At 38.3% G+C, this 14550-nt stretch overlaps 1 protein-coding gene across 2 annotated transcripts in view; it reads left to right on the top strand.

Moving 5' to 3' along the window:
* P4HA3 (prolyl 4-hydroxylase subunit alpha 3) overlaps window positions 1-14550 on the top strand; it is a 1158229-nt gene that overhangs the window by 357266 nt on the left and 786413 nt on the right. For both annotated transcript variants that reach the window (XM_044073397.1, XM_044073396.1), the window contains exon 4: window positions 5529-5678. In XM_044073397.1, the coding sequence (XP_043929332.1) occupies window positions 5529-5678 (150 nt within the window). The remainder of the gene's footprint in view (window positions 1-5528; window positions 5679-14550) is intronic.

Genomic DNA, 14550 nt, shown 5'->3' with positions numbered 1-14550 from the left:
ATTCAGTTGTCTGTTTCTGTGGCTTCGACATTTTCTTCACTGTGGTGCGAAAGTTATGAATCAGGTTAAGGTAAGTGTGTGAGTGTGACGGATGTTGGTGTTAGGGTGCGGGTAAGGTAAGTGTGCGAGTGTGACGGACGTCGGGGTTAGGGTGTGAGTACGGTAAGTGTGATGGACATTGGGGTTAGAGTGCGGGTAAGCTAAGTGTGCAGTAGTGACGGACTTTAGGGTTAGGGTGTGGATAAGGTAAGTGTGTGATAGTGACGGACTTTAGGATTAGGGTGCGGGTAAGGTAAGCGTGTGAAAGTGACGGACTTTAGGGTTAGCGTGCGGGTAAGGTAAGTGTGCAATAGTGATGGACCTTAGGGTTAGGGTTTGGGTTAAGGTTAGTGCACAGATAGTTGTGTATGTAAGGTTTAGTGTAGGTTTATTAGGTTTTTGGTGTGCTTGTGTTGTGTGTGTGTTTTTCGGAATAGCAAATCTTTTCCCTGGAAAAAATTCGCTGTTCTGAGGTTTCGATGTTGTCACATTTCGAACTTCCAAGTTTGAAAATATGGTGTTTGAAATTTTGGAAGTTTAATTATATGACATAGACCCGTTTATTTCAGTAAATGGACATCCTATCACTGGAGCTATGCAGGGGTCCCCTTGAAAATACCAGGCACAGAAGCAAAAGAGTGGTACCCACAGAGGGTGCCCACTGGACTTGTCAGGCAGATGCCGTACAGCTACCAGAGCCCAACACCATAACTACAGCCCCCTTATATATGTAATTTTCTGGACATGTACATGCAAGAAATATGGGTGAGCTGTAACATCTCCATGAGGGAAGCCAAGATAGATGTTTCTGTGTGTGATTGACGGTGGCAACATGTTGTATTATACTGTGCAACTCTATGCACCTTCATGAGCTAAGGCTGATGCCATTTCTACCTGCAGGGCTGCATAGAGAATTCACTTCTGTTCCATCCATGTTCTGCATCAGTTTGTGTGCCACTATTTGTGGCAGGTATGACTACTCTGTGATGTTATTGTATCAGCTTGTGTGCCACTGTTTGTGGAAGGTGGGACTGTTCTGTAATGTTATTGCATCAGCTTTTACTGTCAATGGAATGGTTATGATGGTATGTCCAGAAATCTATTATCAGCTTAACATTTTTGTTAAACATGTCCATCAATTGTACATGTCTGAATTTCCAATTTTTGTGAAAAAGTATGACTCTGTACTGATAAATTGCAACTCATTATCGAAAATCATTTCTTTTGGTATGCCATGATGAGAGAATATGTTTTTAAGTACAGTAATCACTACAGTGCTTAAAGTGTCTTTCAGATTTTTGAGTATTCTGAATAGTAACTCACAGAAGATACTTAATACTGATTATTATGTTAGAAAAGATCTGTTCCTACAATACTCCATGGCAGTCCTACAATACTCCATGGTAGTCCTACAATACTCCATGGCAGTCCTACAATACTCCATGGTAGTCCTACAATACTCCATGGCAGTCCTACAATATTCCATGGTAGTCCTACAATACTCCATGGCAGTCCTACAATACTCCATGGTAGTCCTACAGTACCATACCATGACCCTTCACCTGGACTTGTGTCTCCTTCTCTGTTTTGTTTTCTGACTTTGGCATACATCCCACAGCTTTGCACTAATGTTTCAACTTGCTGTAGCAATTTTCACCAAAATAACATACCTCCTGCCCTTTCTTTATACTTTGTGATGCCCAGATGCAATTTGTGGATTTTATTTAGCAGCTCTTGTCTCATCAGATTAGAAATCATGATGTAATCAGACTTAAACACTAGTCATAAAACAGCTGATAGTTTGTCAACATATGGAATGCAAATCCAAAGGTCTGAGGAAGTGATGACCTTTTGTCTGACCATCCATTCATGGTGAGAGAGTTATGCCAGTTTGCATTTATGAACATAAGTAGTCGGAACACAGATACAGTCCCTATCACTTCTAAATAACGCTGAAACAAATGCTCTACTTGGGGTATCAGAAATATATTTGTTCTTGCCAAGTTTATATTATACTGTTAAGTGGTGAGAGTACAGTAAAATATTCCTTTTTCTGTAAACGTCCCCATTGCAAGAATGAGCTCAATTGTGTAGAGGAAGAATACAAGAGTAATAAAGGGAACAGACAGTGAGTATTCAGAGAGGATGGACAGTAGAGTACAAGAGTAATAAAGGGAACAGACAGTGAGTATTCAGAGAGGATGGACAGCAGAGTACAAGAGTAATAAAGGGAACAGACGACAGCTGGTATTCAGAGAGGATGGAGAGTGTAAACATATTTTCATCTGAGGATGTGAGGGGAAAGGGGCAGTGTGATATGGGTCCACAATACTCAGATGTTGATACAATGACAAATAGCTGAAAAAGAAAGAGAGGCAAAGGAGGAAGGGTGCAGTTTCAGTACTGAAGGTTTTGTACATTCGAAAGTCATTTTTAAATAATAACGGCCACGTGGAATTGGGTGTCCAAGCGCGATGAACTAGAAGACCAAGTAAGTCATCATGAAAATCGGAGATGAGCAGTGATAAAACAGAAAAAGGGGCATGCAAGGGGAAGTTGAAATGTGCTAGAGAGACAGATAACCTTTCTGTGTTACAAACAAGTGTTAAGTTATACGACAATTTGTAAAACTGTTGTAAAATTACAGAGTTCGATGCCTTCCACCTCCATTTGCTTGCTGTATGACTCTGAGGAGGTCATTTTACCAGACAGTGCTTAAAAGGCATCCCTGAAAAGGGACACTTGTGTCCAGTTGGTTTTCCCTGTTAATAAATGAAAAAAAAATTAAAAACACAAAACATGCTCACCACACCCATAATCAGAATATTCCGTTGTTCTCACTGTAATGCGTTGGTAACTTTGGCAGATCAGTTTGTTGTCATTCACTTTTCTGAGAGGAGCACTTGGAGGTTACATAGTATTGTCGTGATTTAAGCCTCAGGCTTTTCAATGGACCCAGCTTATTTTCTTTCCTAATACTTGCAAGTATGCAAAACAATCAGTCGGACACTGCTCCACACATATGAAAAAGCAGTAATTTGCTAAGTAACATGCACAAATACTATATAAAGAAAGAAAACATATAAATCCATCAGAAGTACGTGCCAGAGGCAGTTAGAACATGATAAATGTTTCAGTAATTTTAGAGTATAAAAGGAAATATTAGTTCAAACCTCCAAGTGCCAGTTAGTTAACTGACAGTATGAGCCACATGTTGCATGCTGTGCACATGTTGCATGCTGTCCATGTGTTGCATGCTGTGCACATGTTGCATGCTGTCCATGTGTTGCATGCTGTGCACATGTTGCATGCTGTCCATGTGTTGCATGCTGTGCACATGTTGCATGCTGTCCATGTGTTGCATGCTGTGCACATGTTGCATGCTGTCCATGTGTTGCATGCTGTCCACATGTTGGATGCTGTCTTTGTGTTGCATGCTGTCCACATGTTGGATGCTGTCTTTGTGTTGCATGCTGTCTACGTGTTGCATGCTGTCCATGTGTTGCATGCTGTCCACATGTTGGATGCTGTCTTTGTGTTGCATGCTGTGCACATGTTGCATGCTGTCCATGTGTTGCATGCTGTCCACATGTTGGATGCTGTCTTTGTGTTGCATGCTATCCACATGTTGGATGCTGTCTTTGTGTTGCATGCTGTCTACGTGTTGCATGCTGTCCATGTGTTGCATGCTGTCCACATGTTGGATGCTGTCTTTGTGTTGCATGCTGTGCACATGTTGCATGCTGTCCATGTGTTGCATGCTGTGCACATGTTGCATGCTGTCCATGTGTTGCATGCTATCCACATGTTGGATGCTGTCTTTGTGTTGCATGCTGTCTACGTGTTGCATGCTGCCCACGTGTTGCATGCTGCCCACGTGTTGCATGCTGTCCACATGTTGCATGCTGTCACTCACCATTCTGTAGTTATCCATTGTATCACATCACTGATTTAGGAGCACAGGGCAGTAGCTGTACCTCAAAATGTCAGGAGTGGATCCCCCAGCTAATATATGGCCTTTCTCATTCCAAATCTCTGGCAGTAGCAAAATCTGGATCCCCCACAACTAATATATGTCCTTTCCAATTCCAAATCTCTGGCTTTAACAAAATGTTGAAAGGTGTATTTCTGAAAAACAGTTACTTAAACAAGAAAAGATTATGTAAAATGGTGCTTAAAAGACTGTACAGTACAGAGAAAAAGAGAAAATGTTACATGTGTGGGTCATAGCAATAACCAGCCAGTCTGTTACTACAGTTCTTCATGTACTGGTCAGTCTAGACCAGCTAACTTAAAAGGAATTTTGATCACATTATATTATAACTTACCCCAGGGTTTTATGACATTTGATAGTTATAGTATAGAGGGTTTTTCAGGGGCCAGCACATGTGTGGTAGCAAAGCCCTTCACAAAACACCTGCAGATTCCATTCAGTCAGCTAGAACTGAATGACAAGACTTCAGCAAGCTGGTCTTTGACAAACAAACTAAATAAATAAACTAAACTAGACATGATTTCAAGATACAAACTGCACAGACAGATTTATCACTTGCTCAGTGAAACTTAAATGCAAATTTATGTAAAACAGACTGATTGTGTAATAAGGCATTTCATTAGTAGGCATTGCATACTCTGCCATTAGACCTTTAGTTGCTTTAGACCTTGGCAAACTGGCTACTCATTACATCAACATTATCATTTACAAGAATGCTTCAAACCAGTATTTATCTAATTATAAATATTTGTTGACTCAGATAATTTTCATATTGTGAAAAATTAAAGGATATTAGAGCTCCATAATTTTTGCCTTCAATAAATTCTTAATTTTCTACTGCTGTTCTGCTTACATTAAAGCAATGAAATGACAACAAGCTTCACTCTGTCATTTTGGGTTTGAGTCTCTTAGTTTCCATTTGCATGCCATGTGACTTTGAACAAGTTATTTAGTAATCACTTTGCTTCTAGATCACTTACTGGCAACAGGCATTGCTACCAAGTGAGGTCTACCTGTTTAAGAAATGCATACATTGTTAAAAAGTTAACATTATAATTACTACCTATGATGCAGCTCCATAAAGAATCTAGTACAGTCAAAACAAAATCATATGATGATTACCATTTTTAGGGTCAATGTAGCTATGAGTTACTTTTTTCCCTAGGAAATGAAACCACCTTGCATCTGTTTAACCATATTTCTGAGTTTTACAGTTGTGTACAGAGATGACCAAATATTGTAGAATTCACTGCAAGTTTTTTTCTTTTGCAGACAGCCTGTGGTAATCAGCATTATTACTACTAATTAATGTGGTAGTTCATTGATGATAGAGTCGTGCAGAATTAGCTATGCTTACTATCACAGCAGTGTTATTTTCACACAGCCTATGATACTGAGAATTACTGCCATTCATTGATATGAATGTTTGTACACAACAGAGTTGTATAAAATGAAATGGACTTGCTAAGTTAAGCGCAGTGATTTTCTTTTTCAGACGGCCTACGATATGCAGGATTATTACCACTCATTAATGTGGCTGGAGGAGGCAGCTTACCATTTTCGACAATCCTATGGGAGTTGGAGGACAGAGGACCAGAGCAGCTTAGAAGATGCCTTGGACTACCTTGCATTTTCTCACTTCAAAGTAAGAAGAGCTTTCATAAACACTATGAAACACAGAGTAACACTAAGGTCAAGAAGAAGGAAGTCTAAACAGTTTTTTCTTTCATGGATGCATTTATTCTGTGTAATCCTCTTCCCAAATGTACTCTACTTTCAGTCTACTGGAACAGGCATAAAACATTTTCTTTTAATATTTTATTAGGAGTGTGGCTATCCAGTGACACGTTATGTGTATGTGCACCATGTCCATATTCTGCACCTCTGTATATTATGGCCTACTGTAAAAATTAAAATGTAGGTAGTTATTTGTCTTTGTTTACCAGAAAAGTCTGACTGGTTAATACCCATTTTCAGCAGAGGCCCAGGGAGAAAATCTCCATTTGCTTAAGACATCATTGACAAACTCACTCGGCTAGGTATCATAATAGCTTACTATTATGCAAAAAGCGCAGAATTTCCAGACACAAGGTATACAAAAAGATTAAGAGAAATTAGAGGAAAGAAAAATACGTCCACAAGAAATACTGTCAGAAGCTTCAAATAAAAATTTGTGTTCATTAATACAACAGATTTGTGAAAAACATTACATAGACCAAGAAACTTTGATCTGTTTGGAAAAAGAAGCATCTGAGGAAGTGCAAACATAGAGATTTTTGAAAAGTATAAAAAAGAAATATGAACATGGGAAAGAGATTTCATATGGTGTTATATTTATACAAAGTCAAAAGCCAAATTAATCTAAACACAAAAGGCAGCCCCAAAGATATTCAAAGAGAAATACAGGCAAAGGCATCCAGATATGGAACATTTCACAACAAAAAAAAATAGCATCACCTTGATCTGTTTGGAAAAAGAAGCATCTATGGAAGGCAAAAATATAAACAACAAAACCGAGAGATACTTGAAAAGTATTAAAAAGAAATATGGACGTGGAAAAGAAAGCGATTTGATATGGTGCGATATTTATGCAAAGGAGAAAGCAAAATTAATCAATATAAAGAAAGTACCCCAAATATATTTGAGGAGAAATACAGGCAAAGGCATCCGGATATGGAAAATTAAATCGAAGTTGAAGTTATGGAGTGCCTGTGAAGTGAAGGATTTAATGTAGAAGGTCTAACACAGACTACATCCCAGCATGATGGAGTGAGTCCCCAGAATAAGGAAAAGCAAGACGATCAAGAGACGTGAACAAGAAATATGGACATGGGAAAGGTAAAGAGATTTAATATGGTGTAATATTTACGTAAAGGAGAAAGCAAAACTAACCAATACAAAAAGAGCAGCACCAAAGATATTTGAAGACAGAAAAAGGAATCCGGACATGGAAAACTTTACAATACAAAAATAAAACAAAGAGGAAAAGTAGAAAAGGAGATTAGTAATGGAAAAGTTAAAGAAGTAAAAACTGAGATTATGAAGCACCTGTGAAGTGAAGATTTCAGTGTAGAAAATCCAACTCAGAAAACACCACAGCATGATAGAACAATGGACATCCAAATTAAGGAGAAACCAGTGGAATGGGAAGCAACTGGGTCATTCCCATGTGAAGATATTTCGGAGCCTTCCACAGGAAACTAGGGTAAATGTTCATGTGAAGCTGGACAGCAAGGAAAGGAAAAAGAAACTGTGGCAACTCTTACAGAGTTAGCGATGAGGAGTGACAGGCCAGTGAGTTCCCATATGACAGAGCAACAGATGATACAGGATGAAACTGAAGGGAATGTACCACAGGAAGATGCTATAGAACTTTCTATAGAATGCCCACAGGAAACGGAAAACAAGCTAAGAGAACAGCTGCTTGATTTAATAGCGATAGATAGATATATTAAGATCAATGAAAGAAATAGACTGCAGAAGGTCAATAAAACCCAAAAAGTCAGAGGTTTGATAAAACAAATGAAAACAGTAATTAGGATTATTCATACAGATCCATGCAATATAACAGAAGTAACCAGGACATATTACTGTGCAGCTAAATAATAACTGATAAAGTTCTACCATAAGAACACAGGGTAGTGAGGGAAAAGAGGGGGCGAAAGCGAATACCATCGTGGAAGTATCAAACAGAGAAAACTATAAAGCAATTAAGGCAAGAAGTGTCACTGTTGGAAGAGTATAGAAGAGGGAACAGATCAACAAAAATGCATTGTATTTTGTGAGCAAATAAAATTATGAAGCGAATTGCTGTGGATTGAATTTGGTACTTCATGGTTTACAATTTGGACAGCCTCTATTGGAATACTGCCTATTTTGGTTACACTGGTGAACTGTTCTTTTTTTTATTCCAGATCAACAAAAATAGTTAGAAAGATAAGACGTGATAAAAGCAATGCATAGTATTATAATTGATCAGCATCTGTCTTGCACATTGCAAATAATAAACTGAAAATCTCAGCACAGGCAGAAACACTTAGAAGATACATAGATAAATATAAAAGAAAAGTACAAAATAAGCAATTTACTGATGACCGCAAAAAGCTCTAAGGAGAACTGGAAAACAATGTAAAAGGAATTGAAAGACCACCCAAAGATGAAGAACTAAATACATTTTGGAGAAATATCTATGAAGATCCCGAGGAACATAACAAAGATGCTAAATGGATAGAAAAAGTAAAAGAAAGAATAAGAAGTTTAAAGGTACAGGATATGAAATGGGATGAAGTAACAGCTACGGAGAGAGTGAGATAAAGTTAAGAAAATCCTCCAGTTGGAAACCCCCAGGCCCAGATGCAGTATCTAACTTCTGGCTAAAAGTATTAACATTTTATTTATTTATTTATTTATTTTACATTTGTTGACCGGGCTAGTCTAGCTGGATATATTTCCATTTTCAGTAGAGGCCCGGGGAGAAAAGCTCCACACAAAATACAAAGAAAATTATCCAAAACGAGCAAATCAATACAAACAAAAAATAGCAACACAAATGCAGAGACCATTAAGAAAGTTCCCAAACAAAAATTATTTACAAATAGGAACTATCAACATTTCCTATAAATGATCTAATATAGGGGAACTAAACAGAGAGCAAGGTGAGTTGGGGAGTAAAAGAAGTTAATCTTTGTAAAAGAAAAAAAGATAACATATATAAGAGAGGAGAAATAGGATTGAAGTTAGAAAAAGCGGGTGAATAAAAAGAAAAAAGACCTAAAGATTTAAACAAACTTTGAAAAGGGTAAAGGAATAGCCTAGAAAATAGAAATAGCTATTCAAAGAAGAGGAAAAGAGGATGAGGGGAGAAAAGAGATAGAGTATAGGTAGAAAAGTTTAGTCGGGTTTAGTACAGGAACATAGCCAGTGACTATGCAAGTAATCTTTGATTCTTTGTTTGAAGAGAGGCAGTGATGAGATTAGTGTTATGTCACTAGGTAGCAGATTCCAGCTACTTCCTACTGTATTAGAAAAAAGAGAGTCACCAGCTGAGTTATTGGACTTTGTTAAACTAGCCATGAGTTTCCTAGAAGAGCGAAGGGAGTTAAGATTATTGTATGGGATTAAAAGTTTTGAGAGTACTGGGGTGTTGGAAGGCTGGTGCAGTATTTTGTGGGCAATATTAAGTTGTGGGATTAGCAGATGGTTTTGGAATTCCAGCCAGCCTAGTTGTTTCAGGTTAAGACCGTGGTGGGTTCTGAAGGGGTTGCCAGTGGCGAAATGGGCAATGTTGTTATAGGATGTTGCCAGTTTGTTAAGGTTGGCTTTCCTAAGGTTGGTAAATATAGGTGAAGCATAAAGAAGAGTAGACAGTAGGTGGGTGTGGGCAATCTTGGCTCTGGCGGATGCAGTTAGGAAGGGTTTAATACGATATAAGGATCCTATTTTTCTGTTGACAGTTTTAATGGTGTTATTAATGTGTTGATCAAAGAGATGGTTATTCCTAACAGCTTAGTTGTAGGGTCAGGTGATATGACAGTGGCATTATTTGAGGAGATGGTGAAGTCTAAGGAGGGTGGTGGGAGTAAAGAAGAAGTTTAGTTTTTTTGGCATTTAGTGGGAGGGAACATTTGGAAAACCATGTTTCAACTGAGTTAAAGATCTTTTGAGTAAGTGAAGAAAGTTCAGTAGGAGAGGATGCTGAGCAGATAAGGGTAGAGTCATCTGCATATTGCATGCAGGTAGCTTGAGGGATTACAGAATGGAGATCATTAATGAAAAGGGAGAAAAGAAGTGGTCCAAGAATAGAGCCCTGAGGGACACCAATGTTAACGGGTAGAAGAGAAGAAATTTGGTTCTCCCATAGAACTGCCTGTTGTCTATTGCTAAGGTAAGATCTAAACCATTTAGTGGCTAGGTTATCAAATTCAAGTATGTTAATTAAGGTGGAGTGGTTGACCATGTTGAAAGCTTTAGAGAGGTCAATAAAGAGAGCAGAAGAGGTTACTATTGCGGTTCTTATTGATGGTTTCTACAAACGATAAGAGAGCAGTGGTAGTACTGTGATGAGGTCTAAAACCATGTTGACAGTTTGCTATTATGTTGTGCAGAGAGAGATGTTGTAGAAGTTGCCGGTGAATACATTTTTCCATAATTTTTGCTAATGGAGAAAGGAGAGCAATTGGTCTATAGTTGTGTGTAAAGGGATAATGTGGGAGACTTTCCAGATATCTGGGATGGATCCCTCTTGGATATTCCTGTTTATGAGTATGGATATAGGGTATGCGATTACTTTGGCAGCCTTTTGGAGATATAGAGACGGGAGCTTATCAGCCGAGGGGGTACAAGGCTTAAGTTTGTGAATAAGTCTGTAGATGAAAAATGTGGGGATAGGTTGTAGTTTAAAGTTATAGGAAGGGTCCATATAGTTACTTGGAGGGAAGGCATTATCGGTGTTCATTTGTCTGGCTAGGGTTTGGATAGAGTCAGTAAAGAAAGAGTTAAAAGCATTTGCAGTTAGGTGGGGGTTGTCTGGGTCAGCATTGAGAGGGGTAGGAGTTTTGGTTGTTCCTGGGGAAAGGAGTCTATTAATTGAAGACTAAAACATCTTTGCACGAAGATTTAGCCATGAGTAAAAAATATTTATATGCACACCCCGAACAGATACCAACATGGCTAACAACAGGTAAAACAATGCTCCTACTTAAGAGTGAACCTGCAAGCTACCCTAAAAATTATAGAACAATAATTGTCCTGCTGACAACGTATCAACTATATATTAGAACTGATGCCGACAGAATTTATAGTCATTTAGAAAAAACTCAATCATGGCAGTAGAACAAAAGGGTAATAAAAGAAAGTCATATGGAACAAAGGATCATCTGTTGCTAAATATAGTCATAATGGAGAACTGTAAAAAGGGGAAGAATCCAAGTATGGCATGGATTGACTACAAAAAAGCATTTGATATTATCCCACATTCATGGATAAAACAGTGATTAAAAAATGTGTAAGATACACCCTACACTGATTAACTACATCACAGTAGCCATGAAACAGTGGCAAACCACTTTTGCAATAAAGCCATGATAAAGGACAAAGTATTATTCCAGGGATAAAAATTTAAACGGGGATATTCCAGGGTGAATCCCTGTCACCACTGCTATTATGTCTTGTCCTTAACCCTTTAAGCTGTCTACTTAATGGATTAGGCCATGGCTATAATTTGGCTCCAAGAAAACAACAAATTATAAAGACCTAACATCTTCCTTTTGTTGATGATTTAAAATTGTATAGCTCAGCAGATGAAGAACTGAAGGCACAACTGCAGGTAGTCAAAACTTTTTCAGATGATATAAGAATGTCATTTGGTCTTGATAAATGTGCAAAAAACAACCTTTAAAGCAGGAAAACTGCAGCACCAAGATTTGGGACAAGAATGTGATATAAAAGAACTTGAGCAGAAAAGAGTGTATAAATATTTGGGAATTGATAAAGGGTCAAAACATGTACAAATGTGAATAAAACTTAATAAGGAATATTTTAGAATTAATCCTGAAAACAGCATTGACATCTAGGACGAAAATTCAAGCTATAAACCAATTTGCTCTTCCTGTCCTAACTTACAGTTTTGGAGAGACTGACTGGCCCCAAAATGTGTTGTATAGATTAGACAGGAAAACAAGAAGGATGCTTCATGCTCACCAAATGATTTATAAAAAATCAGTGCATACCAAGACTATATATTCCCTGTTCTGATGGAGGTATGGGTCTCCTTGAAACTGATTACATGTATAAATCTGCAATCGTGGGACTGCATACATACCCGCTGTCCTCACAAGACCCAAACGTAGTGAAATTTTTGAAACATGAAGAGAATAAATCTAAGATGACTTCCCAGCTTAGTCTAACAGAAACATATTGACATCAAGCAGGAATGGAAATCGAACCAGAAGTATATAAAAATCAGGCAGCAACTGAATGTGCTAAAAAAGAACAGAAGAAAGAAAGAATATAAGGTGAAGGATCAGATGAGAAGGCAAGAAATGTGGAAAATGCATAAATGTAGTTACAAGTATAGAAAACTTCTGGAAGAACCTCATGTTGATCAGGATCGAATGCAGGGATGGTTAATGAGAGGCAAATTCAAACAAAGAGATGAAAGGTTAATATTGGAGGCCCAAGATACTGGGCTACGTACATGTTGGTTTACAAAGTCCATTGAACATGTGAGAGAAACAGATGAATGTAGTTTTTTTTTTAAAACAGAATTGGAAACAGTCACGCACCTTGTTGTTGGTTGTGATATACTAATGGCAGAAGGATTGTATACAGAAAGGCATAATAATGTGGCAAGACTGTTGCACTGGGAATTGTGCAAACATTATTGTACTGAAGTGGCTGAAAAGCACTGGAAACATGAGCTACAAAGCATCATAGGAAATGATGACGTCTACATCACATGGGATCACCCATTACTAACAGTTCAAAAGATACACATGAGAAAACCAGAAATAGAGGTCCATGAAAAGAAGACAGAGCAAGCATTGATCAATGAAATCGCTACACTCAGTGACTACAGTGTTTTGCATACAGAGAGACACAGTCATAATATATCAAGATTTGCAGGCAAAACGAGAGCAATGTGGAAGAAAGGCACCCAGAAAGTCCCAATAGTAGTAGGAGCAACGGGTCTTATAAAAAGAATCTACAGTTGTACTTAGATATGTTACCCATACATGTAAATCCATACGAATTGCAGAAGGAGTTATTACTGGGCACATTGTGGGTGCTGCAAAGAGCACTTTTGGCTGATATCAAAGATTGAAACAATACTAATTTCATGATCTTTAATCACACTTTGACTTAGGAATGGGGTCCATTCCTGTCATGGTATTAGAAACCCAAAAGATTTAGAGAAATTAAAAAAAAAACTAGATATCAACCCTTATATCATTAAATGAGTCACTTACCGGCAAACTGGGAGCAGTCATAGAATCTCTAAATGATGTCAACATCCTACAAGAGGGTCTTACACAAACAAATGATTGGTGCCAACGTTATGGCCTTAAACTCAGTGCAAAAAAAAATGTATTATCATCCTTTTCAGTGAGAGAGATATTCCTGCTAACTGCCACATCAATAGCAACACCCTAAGTATGCACTCAGTGGTGAGAGACCTGAGCACACAGGTACACAGCAGTTTTAACTTTAATCACCATGTCTCCACAGTGGTAAGAAGGGCATTCTATATTGCTCATCTCATAAGTAAGGGCATTGTCTCCAGAAAAAATAAAGTTCTAACCTCCCTGTACTCTTCCCTCATCAGGTCAGTAATTGAGTACAATGCCCCTTTTGGTATGTACCTTTCCAAGCACCTGCAGCAATTGGAGAGACCACAAGGGTTCCTCACAAGGAAAATTCAAGGTCTTCAGCATCTGTCCTATGTGGATTGTCTGACATCACTGTCCTACGTGGATTGTCTGAAGTCACTGTCCTGTGTGGATTGTCTGAAGTCACTGTCCTACGTGGTTTGTCTGAAGTCACTGTCCTGTGTGGGTTGTCTGAAGTCACTGTCCTGTGTGGATTGTCTGAAGTCACTGTCCCTTACTTCTGTTTCATACAGACTACTCAGAGGTGATCTCTGCCTTGCATATAAGGCAATCTCTGACCCTGCTTTACTGGAAATGCTGCATATCCATAAGTCAAATGGTACATGGGTTACTTGCTCTAAATACCTTAACCTCATATGTGACAGTAATAGAACCTGCAGGAGGGACAGATTTGCCACATGGAGGTTACCACACCTTTGAAACAGACTCCCACTTCATGTTAAACAGAACATCTCACTAGCCCTCTTCAAATGCAGTCTGGACGATTGGATGGGTAACTGTAAATTCACCTAAGGGATTCCACCTGTACCCCCTCTTGGACATAGGCATTAGGTACTGATCGTGGAAATAAGGGTAGAACTTGGCTAGGCCTGTAAGGAACCTAGGGTTATTAGCCTAGTAACTTCCTATGATCCTATGATTACATTATACTAAGTTCCAGTCAGACACAGAGTAGTTATATTTCTGTTTACATTTATACACAAACAGTAGTTACATTTACTAAAGAGAATGCATACATGCAACTTAGTGGACTGTTACAGGCAGCAATTTGGTATAAAAATTGTTTTGCATTTCAGTAAGAGGTAGAGAATATTCTGTTTAAGCAGAGTATTTGGAGAGTATCATACAGTGAACACAAAGTTTTAACCTTGTGATGAGCAGGTACTGGACCAGGATTTGTTAAGATGTCATTTAAGCAGTGGTTTAAAAAAACTGAGTTTTTCGGAGAGTTTTATTTGTGTGGGAAACTATTCCAGAGTTTAGCAATGTATTGAGAGTAGAGTGAGTCTCCTGCAACATTATTTGACTTATTTATAAGTAATAATTTGTTACTGAACTGAGGTCCCCTACGGGACAGTAGGGTAGTAATAACTTATGTAGTTCAGGGCATTTTTCTGGATGATGAATGTG

The sequence above is a fragment of the Protopterus annectens genome, chromosome 5.part1 (assembly GCF_019279795.1).
Source record: "Protopterus annectens isolate FY-2018-M chromosome 5.part1, PAN1.0, whole genome shotgun sequence".
Lineage (NCBI taxonomy): Eukaryota > Metazoa > Chordata > Ceratodontiformes > Protopteridae > Protopterus > Protopterus annectens.
Note: the sequence above shows the minus strand (reverse complement) of the source record. Positions and strands in the feature narration are given on the sequence as shown.